This window comes from Protopterus annectens, chromosome 13.part0 (genome assembly GCF_019279795.1).
Source record: "Protopterus annectens isolate FY-2018-M chromosome 13.part0, PAN1.0, whole genome shotgun sequence".
Classification (NCBI taxonomy): domain Eukaryota; kingdom Metazoa; phylum Chordata; order Ceratodontiformes; family Protopteridae; genus Protopterus; species Protopterus annectens.
In genome coordinates, this window is record NC_056747.1 from 1,214,405,726 (window position 1) to 1,214,421,456 (window position 15,731).

Here is a 15,731-nt window from a genome sequence, read left to right on the forward strand (position 1 = left end):
AAAACTTCAGTAGTCGGCCGACCAGCACTTGTGAACTGCTTCTGCTTCAGGCACCGCACGGCAAGAAAGACTGATGTAATGGCATCGGCTGCATGCTTTACACCCCTGACTACCTGATGTCACTGAAGATGAGACAGCAACCGACGCAGGACTCAAGACTTTAATCAGGTCAACTGAGGGCTACTGCAAGCAAATAACCCAAATGTGATGACTGCAACAGTGCAACACGAAGAACATCAGGTGGAGGACACCCTGGAGAGGTGGAGATATGCTCTAGAGAGAAGAGGAATGAAGATCAGCAGGACTTAAGACAGAATGTGTGTGTGTGAATGAGAGGGAGGATAGTGGAATGATGAGGATGCAGGGAGTAGAGGTGGCAAAGGTGGATGAATTTAAATACTTGGAATCAACAGTTCAGAGTAATGGTGAGTGTGGAAAAGAGGTGAAGAAGGAGAGAGAACAGGCAGGATGGAGTGGGTGGAGAAGAGCGTCGGGAGTGATTTGTGACAGTCGAGTACCAGTAAGAGTGAAAGGGAAGGTCTAACAAGGGGTTAATGAGACCAGCTATGTTATATGGGTTGGAGACAGTGGCATTGACAAAAAGGCAGGAGTTAGAGCTGAAAGTGGCAGAGTTAAAGATGTTAAGATTTGCACTGGGTGTGACAAGGGTGGACAGGATTAGGAATAAGTATATTAGAGGGTCAGCCCAGGTTGGAAAGTTTGGAGACAAAGTCAGAGGCGCAAGAATACACTGGTTTGGACATGTGCTGAGGAGGGATGCAGAGTATACCGAGAAAAAGATGCTAACGATGAAGCTGCCAAGTAACAGGAAAAGAGGAAGGCCTAAGATAAGGTTTCTGGATGTGGTGAGAGGACATGCAGGTGGTTAGTGTGATAGAGCAAGATGCAGAAAACAGGAAGAAATGGGAACAGATGATCCGCTGTGGCGACCCCTAATGGGAGCAGCCGAAAGAAGATGATGATGATGAACTTCCTAGAAAGCCAATGAAAGTCTGGCCAAGAGGTAGAAGCTGGTAGCGCCCCCACGTGTATAGATTACTGTAACAGTGACTCATACAAAGTACACAGTGTACACTCAAGGAAGAAAATAACTGGAATACTACTGTTGTGATGGTAAAGTGGTGACGATGAAGACAGCCAACTGTTGTAAAACGTACAGAGGTATACTGTTTGGATGCAGGTTAAGTGCAATGGATTTTGTAAGGACAGGGAGGAGTGTACAAGTGGTGGAAAAAAGTTGATACTCCAAGGATGTGGGGAAAGATTACCTTGATGGGCTTGGTGGACAGGGGTGTGAAAATGCTGGCAGAAAGGCTAGGAGTGTAACAGACTGAGGAGAGGGGGGGGCTTCAAAGAATTCTGACAGAGGCTGCTGCAGACATCAGTTGTTCATAATATATTTTAATTCTTGTGCATTATATAGGGTTATGAACTTTGAAGGGTAAGGTAAGGGAGTCAAAGTGTTATCTTGTTTGAGAGAAATTTTACTACAAGGTACATAATGCAAAATTAGTTTATTAAAGTTGTACTACAAATTCAACAAAAAAAAAAAGAATTAAAACATACAGCAGTGCAGTGAGCAGCACTGTTTCTCAAGTGGAAAGCCTTTTGTGTGTTGAGTCTGCATGCCCTCCTGCATGCAAATGGTTTCTCTCATTGTACTCTACTTTCCTCCTACCTCCAAAAGACATGGTAGCATGTAAACTGGTACTCTCTGCAGTGTGCATGTAAAATAGATAGAAAGTGAATTCTATGAAAGACTGGTGCAGTGTTCAGGAGCACTGCGGCTAGTGGCATCCCCAAAGCCCTATAAAGATAGTGTGTTTTCAAAAACAGCTGGATAGATAGATCACCCAACAAGCCATTGTACTACATGGATATGACAAAAACAGTAAGATGCTTTACTCAAATTAAAAAGTTTTTCCAAATAGTCAGTACCTACTAATTCAAGTTAAGCAATCTCTGTTCAGAAGCATTCAGGACAAAACACTGATTATGTTGTGTAGCATGTTTGTACATAATCTGTGCAAGGCTGACAACAAAAAAGAAAGGTGTATACTTGGACAAAAGTCACAGCTAATGGCAATACTACACTATGACACAAAGTAATATGTGGGGACACTAGGCTTATGATACACAGAAAATAATGCAAATGTCAACAAAGATGCAGCGAAGATCACCAGAAAGGGAACGTCATACTTATTTCATGGGGACAAGACATAAGATTCTGTTTTTAATGGCAAAATGCACAAAAATCCAGAGGGAATCTAAACTTCTTAAATCAGGTTTTGGCAGTTAAATAAAAGTAAGCAAATTACCATAGTGACTTACAGTCCCCTGTTTTAGTTGCTGCCAAAATGAGAGTTTTAACAGAAAACTGGAAATCCAAAAAGCAAACAGGTGGGGGTCATTCAGACATAACTCCAATAATGGGTTAAAAACACACCTAAGTAAATCAACCATTTTTCTTAACTAATTTGACTAACAAAAATGAAGACAACATGGCATACTTACCTGGCAGATTAAAGCAGCATCTATTCTCGGCTGTGGAAGGGGATTACTACTTGACAGGAACCCCTACAAAAAGACCACAAAATATTAAGAAACAAAAATAAACCAGCAAAAGGCACATTAAAACGAACTGTAATGGGAGTTTAATGAAGTACACTGGGTGGAATGGAATAATAGGCTTTGTAACAAGATGAGATGTTCAATCTACTTCTGATGGATTCAAAACATAGGAAAGTGCAAGCCAGCATGTGTAGAGAAGGCAGAAGAGAATAAAATAGTGAGGAGGCTGTGTACAGCGGCTTGAGTAAGGTCACCCACTAATCTTTTCACTCAAGCATAAATACACATACTATAAAAAGTAGTTAATAAAATATGCAAATGAGTCCTAGCAGAAAACATCTGCTGCTGTGTCCTGATTGAAGGTTTCAGAGGTTGGCATAATGGTTAAGGTTTTTACCTTGCAGACATAAGTTGCAGGGTTTGACTCGTGTGGGGTAACTGGCTAGGCCTGAAATAGCCCACAAGGGCAGTAAAGCCTAGTACTAATCTATAAACTGTCTCCCACTAGAAAGCAGAGTTTCTCTACCATTATCAGTACAATTACTTAAAATCAAACTTGGCAAATGTACACCATTAAATCAATTACAGTACATATAAGGCAATAAAACTTGTGACCTTGAGGAACACCTCAATAAATGTATAACACACTATAGACTACAATATCAGACCTCCATATCTGAAAGAGCATTTCCTGAGCTTAGAACAGCTACCTGGAACCACATCCGTGCAGACACAAGGAAAAAGAATACATTAAACAACTTAAATATAAACCAAAAAAATAATGCAAAGGAATATGTCAGTACTTGCTTCAAAGATGATTAAATAAGGTGTAGTGTCTCAATCCAATTCTGAAACTGGATCATTATGCTCGTCATTTATTTAGCTTCAGCTGCAAAGGATTAAACTCGGTGTTACAGTGATTTATGTAAATACCTTGCTTCCTTGAGTAAACATATCAATATTCTGTATACAATTTAACAACATCATGATACATCCTTGATGTACTTCCTGCATGTTAAAAACTGCCACTTGATGTACATGTTTTGTCTTGCCCTAGTGACCTGGGTCACTGCTGAAAACTTTTGTAAACCAGTCTATTTAACAGGTTAATGAAATGGAAAAGAAATACATAACAAAATCTAAGCCCTCCGTAAAAAATAAGGGGGAAAGTACAGTTGTGTACACTTACCATAAATGTAGATGTTCAAGTGTATTCACTGTTGCAGTCATTAAATTTGGGTAATCTGCTAGCAAGTTGCCCTCAGTCGACCTGATTAACAAAGTCTTGGGTCCTGCATCGGTTGCTGTCCCTTCTTCCATGACGTCAGGTTGTCAGGGGTATAAAACATGCAGCCAACACCATTTTCAGTTTTTCTTGCCCCAGATGTCAGGTGCCCCCCAAATGGGGAGCAAAATATATATATATCTATATACGCATGTAATTTAGAACACAAAAAATATACCTACAAAAAAAAAAGCAAATACAACAAAAAGGCTTTTGAGCATTATAAAAGAAAGATGAAGAATAAAAAGAGAAAAGTAGGGGGCTGGCAGGTGGGTAACCAGGACTACAAGAGTGAATACACTCTAACATCTACATTTATGGTAAGTGTACACAACTGTACTATGTTCGTGTTTCACTTCGCAGTCATTACATTTGGGTAGAATCCCAAAGCTATGGTTGGGAGGATGGAATTATACAGCATTAGGAGCAGCTATAAGGCCCTGCAGGACACCAATGGCAAAGCCTGCTCTGGATTTAGAGAAGAGAGGTAAAAGGTAATGTTTGGTGAACGTGTGAACTGAGCTCCAAGTAGCAGCTTCTAGAATGTCTCTGGTAGGAACCCCTCTGAGAAAGGCTGGAGAAGTAGATGCAGCCCTGGTGGAATGGGATCGGATACCCTTGGGAACAGGTTTAATATTATGCATGTAACAGAAAAGAATACAATGGCTTATCCATTTTGAAATGGTCTGCTTTGAAATAGCCTTTCCCTCTGCCCCTGCAGCAAATGCCACCAGTAGTTGTTCAGATTTACTTAAAGATTTTGTCCTGTTTAAGTAGAATCTTAGTTGTCTGTGTACATCCAATGAATGCAGAATCCGCTGTCCCTTGTTCTGTGGATTTGGAAAAAAGGTTGGCAGATGAATGGTCTGATTAAGAGCCACACTAGATACCACTTTAGGCATAAAGGATGGATTGGTCCTGTGCGACACTCTGTGCGGGTAGAAAATAATAAAAGCTCCACTGCCATGAGAGACTGTAGTTCTGAAATCCTTCTAGCTCAAGTGACTGCTAAAAGAAAAGCTGTCGACCAAGAGAGAAATTTTAGGTCTACAGTAGTAGCTGACTCAAAAGGAGGTAGGGTGAGCTTTTCGCACACAAAATTGAGGTCTCATGCCGGAGTTGGTGCTCTCCTGGGAGGTCTTAAATTTCATAGGTTCATAAGTTCATAGGTTTATACTAGGCTATCTGCCCTAAGGCATTTATAAGCCTAGCCCAAATTATTGTGGCTTACGCCACCCCTTATATGAAAAAATACTGTGCCCATTAGTTTGTTGTGCCTCTGTCCAGCAGTGACCCAGAGATGATTCCTGGGGTAAACCTACGATCTCCCATCCACAGGTCTAGATTTCTCTTGAACAGAGTCAGCGAGGTGCTCTGCCTCACATGGACCGGGATTTTATTCCACAGCATAGGGAGTCTCTGAGTGATAAATCTATCCCTCCAGCACGTCCTATTTATATCCGTGCTAAGGTTTAAGTCGCTTGCTCTAGTGGTTTTGGTGGATTTGGATTTTTGAGGTGGAGCATGTCCATTAATTCCGGGTTGGACATGGCCTTGTATGTCAGGCACATGTCACCTCTGAGCAGACGGTATGCGACTGAATAGAGCTGGAGTTTCTTCAATCTGGCAGCATATGACAGATTTTGGAGTCCCTTTATCCTTTTGGTGAGGAACTTTTGGGGTCTCTCCAATTGCTGCAGATGTCGGGTGAGATACATCCCGAATGGGGCATTGTACTCGATCATTGGTCTGATAAGTGAAGAGTACAGGGGAACAATGACCTCACTAGATCTGGATGTGAATCCCTTCATGATCAGGTGGGCAATGTAGAAGGTCTTTCTAACCACTTTAGCAATGTGAGTGTCAAAGAAAGGCCACTGTCAACCTGGGTCCCCAGGTCCCTGATAACCTCTTCTGTGCTTAGTGGATTGTCACCTATATGGTAGCTTGGGGTTACCTTGTTTTTCCCGAAGGTATGACTATACATTTTTGGCGTTTAACTTCAGGCCATGGCTCTGGCACCAGCTATCTGTTTCCGTGAGTCCCTTCTGAAGGATATCCGTGTCCGATGCACTTTCCACTATGGCCCAGTTTGCAGTCATCTGCAAACTTTGTCAGCCAAAGTCCTCCCATGTTGGCCTGTACTTCTGAGAAGTAGATGCCAAACAATAGGGGCCAAGGACCGAGCCCTGTGGGACACCACTTGTGACCGGCTTGGAGTCTGACACAGCGCCAGCAACTCTAACCCTGTGGGTTCTGTCCTTAAGCCAGTTTGCAACCCATCTTGTGACATATGGGTTTACATTTAAGCTGGTAAGTTTTTCTACAATACCCGAGTGGGGTATTGTGTCAAAGCCTTTGCAAGGTCAAGGTAGGCTGTATGGACTGCCTTTCCTCATCAATGGCCTTGGTGACTATTTGAAGAAGTCGACCAAGTTCAAAAGGCATGATCTTCCCTTGACAAAGCCAAACTGGGTCGGGTCCAATGTCTGCAAGTCCCCTATATCTTTGTTTATGAGCTCCATTATGATCCTCTCCATAGCTTTGCAGACTAGACTTGTTAAGCTTATGGGGCGGTAATTACCAGGGTCCGTAGAGGCCACCTTTGTGGAGTGGGACCACAGTTGCCATCGCCACTCCTTGGGCACGTATCCTGTGGTAAGGCTGAGATTAAACAGCTGCCTTATGTGCGGGTTTAATTCCTCATTTAGCTCGTGTAGCACACAGCCGGGGACACCATCCGGTCCCATTGATGCTGTGTTTTTAGCTTTAGAGAGCAGCTTTCACCTGCGCATTTGAGATGTCCGGGAGGCTACACTCGGCTGGGATAGTTATCTCTCCTTTAGGGGAGGGGTGAAGTTTGCACTGAACCTGTCTGCCAGTATGTTGGCAATGTCTGTGGGTTCAGTGATTTTTGTATCATTTTGGACTAATTCTGAGCATATCTGTGAGTTTCCACCCAGGTTCCTAACATAGCTGAAAAAGGCCTTATGATTGTCCTTTGAATCCATGGCAATTTTTCTCTCAAAATTGGCCTTAGTTGATTTTATGAGTGCTCGTATTTTTTACTAATAATGATCAGGGGTGACTTCCCTTTTATGGATTTTGTTCTATCATGTAATAGCTTTCTCCTCTTATTGTAAAGTTTGTTAATGGCTGGGGTCCACCAGACTGGACGTTTGCCCTTTGTGGAAAGAGTCTTGGTTTTATTTGGGATTGCCTGATCCATGCAGTCCTGGAGGTGTTCATAGAAGGCATTTGTAAGGGCTTCCAGCTTGGGTTGTGGTTTCCTCTGACTCAGGGGCCTTGAAGGATACCACACCAGTCTTGAGTAGTGTGAAGTTTGCTTTAGAGAAGTTCTTCACTATGGCCTTTTGTTTGGGGTGGGCGGGATGTGGATTTCCAGTGAGATTAGTTTATGATCAGATCTCACCAATGAGGGATATACTTCGGTGTGGAGCATTTTGTCCCCATGTTTGTGACAATGAGATCTAGTATATTTTCTCCTCTCGTGGGAACAGTGACTAGCTGTTCCATGGCATTTGAATTTATGAACTCCAGGAACCGTTGGGCTAGAAAGTTAGGGCTTGAGTAATGTTCCCAGTCTATATTCGGGTAGTTGAAGTCACCCAATATGATGGTGTTTGGAGATACATTTATACCCTCCAGTGTCTTCAGGAAGGCTGTGTGGGGTTCCTGAGTTTGAGAGGGTGGCCTGTAGCATGCTACAATTTGTAGAGCAGTTTTGCCTATGGTTAGTTGCACCTGGATGGTTTCGAAGCTTCATGCGTTGCCACCAACCTGGAGGTGTGAGTATCCTTTATGAATATGGATACACCCCTCCTTTGTGGAGTGGTCCGGGTTTTGGGGCGGAGCATGATATGAGGTAAAACCTAATAGTGCCGGGGTGCTCTCAGGAGCCTTGAACCAGGTTTCAGTTACAGCACAGACATCGATGTTCTCCATACTGAGAAGGGCCTCGAGTGCGTGCATTTTGAGATTTAGACTTCTGGCATTGAGCAGCATTACCCTCAATTTCTTCCCATTTTTGTTTTCTAGGGTGGTAGGTTTAGAATTTGAGCCTTGCCTAAAAAAGGCACTATGGGGGTGGCAAGAGCCTTAGCCAATATCCGGAATCCCAGGGGTGACAGGTGCAAGCCGTCCCTTGCGAAGCAGCGTGGCTTGTCAAGCATGTCATCCCATTTCTGGCCCCTCTGAGATACTGCTTTAGCAGGGGATGAGAAAACCAGGGAGGCTCTGTTGTAATGAGCTGAAATGGCAGAGGCATGGATTTTTATGGAAGAGAAAGATAGGCCCTTGTGAAGCATCTCAGTTAAATATTGCAGAATCTGAGGAATATTGGGCATTGCTGTGCTTATTCCTTGTGCCTGGTTCCAGGCACAGAATCTTTTCCATTTATCAGCATAAGATTTTCTAGTACTAGGCCTTCTAGCCTCCAAAATGACAGCTATCACATGTTTACTGAGAGATGTAACTGGTGAAATTAGTTGATTAGCCATGCTGTCAGATTCAGAATTTGGAGCTGAGTGTGCAGAATTTGATCGTTCTGCTGAGACAGTAGATAAGGTGTCTGAGGCAGGTACCAAGGAGGAAGGTGCGACATATTGCGTAGGAGCAGGTACCAGTGTTGGTGAGGCCAGTCTGGCACAACCAGAATCATTTTTGTTTTTTCCTGTTGGACTTTTAGTAATACCTTCGAGAGCAAAGGCAGAGGGGGGAAGGCATAGACTGATAGGTTTTTCCAGCTGAAGGATAGAGCATCCACTTCCAAGCTTTTTTGTGATGGCTTCTTGTGCAGAATTTGTCCAACTAATAGTTTTGGGGTGAGGCAAAAAGATCTATGTCTGGGCTCTACCATTTGCGTGTCAACATGGTGAAGATTTGTGGATCCAGTTTCCATTCGTGTGGGTCCATAAGATTTCTGCTTAGTTCATCTGTCAGAGTATTTTGCTTTCCTGGCAGGAACTGAGCTTGTAGATGTATTTTTTAAGTCAAGGCTGTGTTCCACAAAGCCATGGCTAGTCTGCAAAGGGGGTAGGAATGGGTACCACCCTGCTTGTTTATGTACACATAACTGTGGTGCTGTCCACCTTTATCAGTAGTTGTCCTGGATGAAGAAAGTCCTTGAAGGCTGTCAGAGCATCTTGTACAGCTAGCATCTCTTTCTGGTTGATATGGAGGTGCATTTGATTTGGGCTCCATTTGGCCTGAATGCATCTCCCTGCCACATGGGCCACCCCAAGCATAATCTGATGCATCTGTAGTCAGGGTTTGGGTGGCAGGGGATGGAATGAATGACAGTTCCATGTTTTGGAGACCGGCCTCTGCCCACCATTGGAACTTTTGCTGCAGGGAAGGAATGATAGGAATCATTGTTTCCAGGCTGTGAAAATGTTGACTCCATAAGCTTTTTACGTACCACTGAAGTTTCCTCATATGCAGTCTTGCATATAGAATTAGTAGAATGCAGAAAGCCATGAACCCCAAGGCCTGCAGAATTTGTCTTGCCGATAATTGGGTTTTTGTGGCCACTTGTTTGAAATAAGTCATCAATTGGATTTGTTTTTCTGGCATGAGGTAAGTCATCTTGGCAGTTGTATTCAAGCTTGCACCCAGGAATGTAATTATTTGACAGGGTACCAGTTGTGATTTCTTTTCATTTATGGTGTATCCTAGGCAAGTTAGAAGCCTTTTTACAAACTCCAGATGCTGTAGAAGAGTGTCCTTGTTTTCTGCCTGAATTAGACAATCGTCCAGATAAGGATAAATTTGAATGTTTGTCTGCAAAATGTAATTACTGGTTTCAGGCACTCTGTGAAGACCCTGGGTGCAGTAGATAAGCCAAAGGGCAATGCAGAGAACTGGTAATGCAAATAGCCTGCTTTGAAGCGGAGGTATCTTCTGCAAGATTCCCTGATTGGGATATGCAGGTAAGCCTCTTAAGTCTAGAGTTACCAACCAGGCATCCTTGCCTAGCATAGGCAGTAACTGTTGCAGAGTCAGCATCTTGAATTTTGGAACGTCCAGGAATGTATTTAGAATGGATAAGTCCAGAATTGGACGCCATGATTTGTCTTTTCTGGGTACCAGGAAAAGTCTTGAATAAAAACCTTGTCCCTTTTCCTTTTCTGGTACTGGCTTAATAGCCCCCATATTCATGAGGGACATAACTTGCTTCTGGGCCTCTGCCAACTGATTTGGATTCAGATCTGGCCATCCGTTTGGGATTGGCAATGTGTGGAAATGAAATCTGTATCCCTGGGATACTATATTTAAAACCCATTTGTCCTGGGTAGTTAGATGCCAATTTTGATGCTTGTTCAGCTGAATGCAATAAATCCTGTAACTCTATTTTCCACACAGTCACAAATCAACATCATTTTCTGTTTAAGCCCATGACATGTTGCTGATATTTAAGCATATGAAATTGGCAGTTTAAAGCCCTGATTGCCAATGTTGCAGAAGTGTAAACCTTCTTACCCCATCTATCCAGCGCCCTGGAGTCTCTATCAGAAGGGGTAGGATTTTTAGCAGTAGAAGCCTCAATACCCTTTGGGACCCTGAGAAATGGTTTCAGGGTCAGCAGTACAGTTTTTAAAAAGGAATTTGTGGGAGTCTGGAACCCTGTAATATCTGTCTGGCTTACTAGGAGCCAGAGGCAAAGAATCAGGAGCCATGCTGGATTCTGAGAAAACATCAACAATGTCTAGAACAGGAGGGTATAGCCAAAGGCCTATGCTGAGGAAGAAGGAAATCCCTAAGCCTCTTTTTAGATTCTGAAAAGTCCCGACTCTCCCAATGAAAATGTTCCCTTAAGGTATGCAAAGTTTCTCCAAAAGAAAAATCCTCAGGAGAAGCAGAAGGGATGGATTCTTCTGCATCAGAGTCCTCATAAGTTGGAATAGATTAGTCCTGATCAGAAGAAACAGAAACCTGATCTGAAGATTCATAATCAGTGCCTTGCCTAGGCCTCTTAGCAAGAGGGAGTTGGGAACCCCTGATCAAGGTAATTAAATCCTCAGCTATTTTGATCATTTATTTTTTAGGCATAGGGACCTGTACACGTGGCCCAAGCATCATTTTTTTTATACATAGAAGTTGATTCTGGCCTAGGTTTTGAAGATGGCGCCAGTTTAATATACAAATCATTAGGCCTGAAAACACCCTCAAAAGCCGGTGCCTGCTCAGCGGCACTGGACCCATCTAAGGTAGAGAAATCCACGGGTTCAATACTTAATGTGTCTCGCAGCATACCGGACTCCAAATGGGTCTCAATAGAGGCCTGCGAATCAAAAGTAGCGGGTATCAGGAGCTGCGAAAGCACCTCACTAGGTACCGGCAAACCGGTGACTGAATTAGTAGAAGCTTTGTCGTCAGTTTTGGACCTCGACGGTCTGTCTCTGTCTCTTTCTTTGCGTTTTTTGTGTATTCTGGTAGTCGGATTGTTAACAGACGACATTTCCGGATAGTTAAATCTTGAGCCAAAATATTGAGATGCAAAAATATACAGACGCTTAATAGTGCGTTTGTTAAATTTAGCACAAAACCGACAGCAAGGCACGTTGTGGTCAGGGCCTAGGCAAGGAATACAGTACAAATGAAAATCCTTATGAGGTATTTGCTTCCCACAAGTAATACAATTATTAACTTTTACTGACATCGGTAAGGAGCAAGAAAGTTTTCCCAACGGGGTACTTAGCTTTAGGTTGAAGACTTCGGTTCTGAAACTTGAAAAAGTACAGTTGTGTACACTTACCATAAATGCAGATGTTCGAGTGTATTCACTGTTGCAGTCATTACATTTGGGTAATCCTGCTGGTGGGTTGCCCTCAGCCAGCCTGAATTCCAAAGTCTTGGGTCCTGCGACGGCTGCTGTCGGCCCTTGCCTGACGTCAGGTCGTCGGGGGTATAAAAGCAGCAGCCGACACCATTTTCTTCAGCTTTTCTTGCCCCAGATGTCAGGTGCCCCCAAAAAGGGTAGCCAAACTTTGATATATATATATATATATACAGAAATGAAAAAAGCGGGAAGGCGGGTGGGTAACCTGGACTGCAACAGTGAATATACACTCGAACATCCACATTTATGGTAAGTGTACACAACTGTACTATGTTCTTAGCGTTTCACTGTTGCAGTCATTACATTTGGGTAGAGTCCCAAAGCTACGGTTGGGAGGCTGGAACTAGACAGCAGAAGGAGCGGCTATGAGGCCCTGCAGAAAGTACAGTTTTGTACCTATCACAAATGTAGATGTTCGAGTGTTCACACTGCTGCAGTCATTACACTTGGGTTATCCTGCCAACAGGCGGTCTCGCAGTCGGCCAGAATTCCAAAGTCTTGGTCCGGCGTCAGTTGCTGTCACTACTTCCCTGACGTCAGTGCGCCAGGAATATATAAGATGCATCTCACGCCATTTTCTTCAGTTTTTCTTGTCCCAGATGTCAGGTGCCCCCAAGAAGGTAGGCAATACATATTGCTAATAAAAAATATACATATGAAAATAAAAAAGTACAGTTTTTTACCTACCATAAATGTAGATGTTCGAGGATCCACACTGCTGCAGTCATAACCTGTGGGTAGTCCGCTGTCCTCGGTCGGCCCGAATACCAAAGAGTTAGGCTGGCGTCGGTCATGGGCGCCCGAAGCTGACGTCAGTACGTAGTAGTACTTAAGCGCATGACCGACGCCATATCCTCAGTCTTTCTTGCCCCAGATGTCAGAAGGCCTTAAAAAGAAAAGGCCAGAGCCACAAAGGACAAAAATAACAATTATCCCCAAGGAACAATAATCACAACAACAACAACCCCAAACCAAAGAGGGGAAGGAGGGAGGGAAAATAGGACTGCAGCAATGTGGATCCTCGAACATCTACATTTATGGTAGGTACAAAACTGTACTATGTTCTTCGTCTCACATTGCTGCAGTCATAACCTGTGGGTAGAATCCCAAAGCAAAGGAAAAGGGAGGCTGGTAAACTAAAAAGCATTAGGGGCTGCTAACATGCCCTGTAACACTGCAGTGGCAAACCCAGCCCTGGACTTGGAGAAAAGAGGGAGATGGTAATGTTTAGTAAAGGTATGAACTGAATTCCAAGTAGCTGCTTCCATAATGTCCTTAGTAGCTACACCCCTCAAAAAAGCAGTAGAAGTGGCAGTAGCCCTAGTGGAATGAGGTCTAATCCCAGCAGGAACGTCCTTCCCATGATGAGAATAACAAAAAGCAATGCAATTACCAATCCACTTTGAAAGAGTCTGCTTAGAAACAGCTTTCCCCTGTGTACCCAAAGCAAAAGAAACAAATAACTGTTGAGTCTGTCTGAACTCCTTAGTTCTGCTCAAATAATACCGTAACTGCCTGTGTATATCCAAAGAATGCAAGATTTTTTCCCCCTTATTTTGGGGATCAGCATAAAAGGTAGGCAAATGGATAGACTGGTTCAAGGCCACATTAGAAATCACTTTTGGCATGAAAGTAGGGTTGGTACGCAAAGAAACTCTATCCTTATGGAATATTAGAAAGGGTTCAACTGCCATGAGAGCCTGCAATTCAGATACCCTTCTAGCAGAAGTAATGGCCAACAAAAAGGCAGTCTTCCAAGACAAAACTTCAATTCAGACGTAGCTGCAGGTTCAAAAGGAGGCAAAGTAAGCTTCTCCAACACAAAATTGAGATCCCAGGAAGGAGTAGGAGCTCTACGTGGAGGTCTTATATTTTTTGCCCCTCTAAGAAATTGCTTAAACAAAGGGTGAGAAAATAAAGGAGGGTCACAATCATAGTGAACAGAAATGGCTGCAGCATGAACCTTCACAGAGGAAAATGACAAACCCTTGTCTAGTAATTCAGTAAGGTACTGCAGTGTAAAACTCAAATTAGGTACCGAAACATCAAAGTCCTTTGTTGTGCTCCAAAGAAAAAATCTCTTCCATTTATCAGCATAAACTTTTCTAGTGCTGGGCCGCCTAGCTTCCAAAATGACATCCAAAACCTGTTGAGGAAGCTGAGAACCCACAGACTCTAAAACAGAATACGCCAGGCCGTTAGATGCAGGGACTGCACCCTGACATTGAGCAAATGACTGCTTGCTTTGTGTGCCTCTGGAACTCTGTAATATCTGTCTGGCTTGACAGCGGCAGGGGGTAAAGAATCAGGATTAAGGGAAGCTTCAGAAAAAAACATCCTGAACAACATCTAAAACAGGGGGAATAGCCAAAGGTCTATGCTGTGGCAAAAACAAAAATTCCCTAAGCCTCTTACGAGAATCTGAAAAATCCTGACCTTCCCACTTGAAATGCTCCCTCATGGAATGCAAGGTTTCAGAAAAGGAAAAATCCTCTGGAGGTGATGCAGAAGGACAGGAATCCTCTGCATCCGAATCAGAATAGGGAGGAAAATCCTGAATATCCTCAGCTGAGGACTCAGAGTAATCTGAGGAATGCTCCATTCCCTCTAAATCTGTCTCCACCCTAGGCCTCTTCTCTGGAGGGGGCATAGAACCCCTGATCAAAGTAATCAAATCCTCTGCCATTTTCAACAAATGTTTTTTAGGAACAGAGCCCGAAGAACCAGGGCTGTGGCCCACACCAGAAATACCAGGTCTAGTCTTAGCAGGGCCTTTAGTGACTGAAGTAGAAGGCCTAATAACCTTTTGTAAGGAAGGAACCACAGAAACTTGAGAAGCACCCTCGGCCTGACCTAACTCCTGAGAGGCCAACTCCTGCAAAAGTAAAGGTTCCCCCTGGGATTCAGCCGAGACCTCGGCTGGATCCACAGATTCAACCGTAGATTCCATAGAACCGGCGTCCGCAATGGACGACTCATCCGGTTTAGACCTTAAGGATTTATCTTTTCACTTTTTAGCGGTAGCGGGCGTCGGAGGATCCGACGGCATGTTGTAGTTACACCGCTTACCGAAAACAAGCCTAGCACAGTCTAGTCTGCGTTTAATGGTGCGCTTATTAAATTTAGTGCAAAAGTGACACCCGACTACGTCGTGCTCAGGCCCTAAGCAAGGAATACAGAGAGAATGATAGTCCCTATGAGGTACCTGTTTCCCACAAGAAATACAATTATTAACTTTTTCTGACATCCGGATTTAACTGAGGCAAGAAAAGACAAAAATTTTCCCCAATGGGGTACTTAGCCCAACTTGGTCTTCGGTCTGAAACTCGAAAACTGAAAATTTCAGAACGCCGAACGGCACTTGCAAACGCTGCTTCTGCTTCGGACCACGCGGCAGGAAAGACTGAGGATATGGCGTCGGTCATGCGCTTAAGTACTACTACGTACTGACGTCAGCTTCGGGCGCCCATGACCGACGTCAGCCTAACTCTTTGGTATTCGGGCCGACTGAGGACAGCGGACTACCCACAGGTTATGACTGCAGCAATGTGAGACGAAGAACATCAATACCTTCAGTTACAAGCAAATACACGACAAAGGTTGTATAGGATAGAAAGGTATAGATAAGTCCAGCTAGTTCAGAGGGGATGGAGGGAGGGTAACCTGGACTGCAGCAGTGTGAACACTCAAACATCTACATTTATGGTAGGTACAAAACTGTACTACATTCATAGTGTTACACTGCTGCAGTCATTACACTTGGGTAGAATCCCAAAGCTAAGGTTGGGTGGCTGGTCTATAAAGAGTTAGGATTGGCTATGAGGCCCTGCAGAACTGCAGGGGCAAATCCTGCTCTTGATTTAGAGTAAAGAGGCAGGTGGTAATGCTTGGTAAAGGTGTGCAATGAACCCAAGTTGCAGCCTCCAAAATTTCTTTGGTAGGTACTCCTCTGAGGAAGGCTGTTGCAGTGGCTGTTGCCCTGGTGGAATGTGG

General features: G+C 43.7%; 1 protein-coding gene across 6 annotated transcripts in view; it reads right to left on the reverse strand.

Annotated features, from left to right (window-relative positions):
* Window positions 1-15,731, reverse strand: part of TLK2 (tousled like kinase 2) — a 3,436,060-nt gene that overhangs the window by 2,199,451 nt on the left and 1,220,878 nt on the right. For all 6 annotated transcript variants that reach the window (XM_044055220.1, XM_044055218.1, XM_044055219.1 and 3 more), the window contains one exon: window positions 2,536-2,598. In XM_044055220.1, the coding sequence (XP_043911155.1) occupies window positions 2,536-2,598 (63 nt within the window). The remainder of the gene's footprint in view (window positions 1-2,535; window positions 2,599-15,731) is intronic.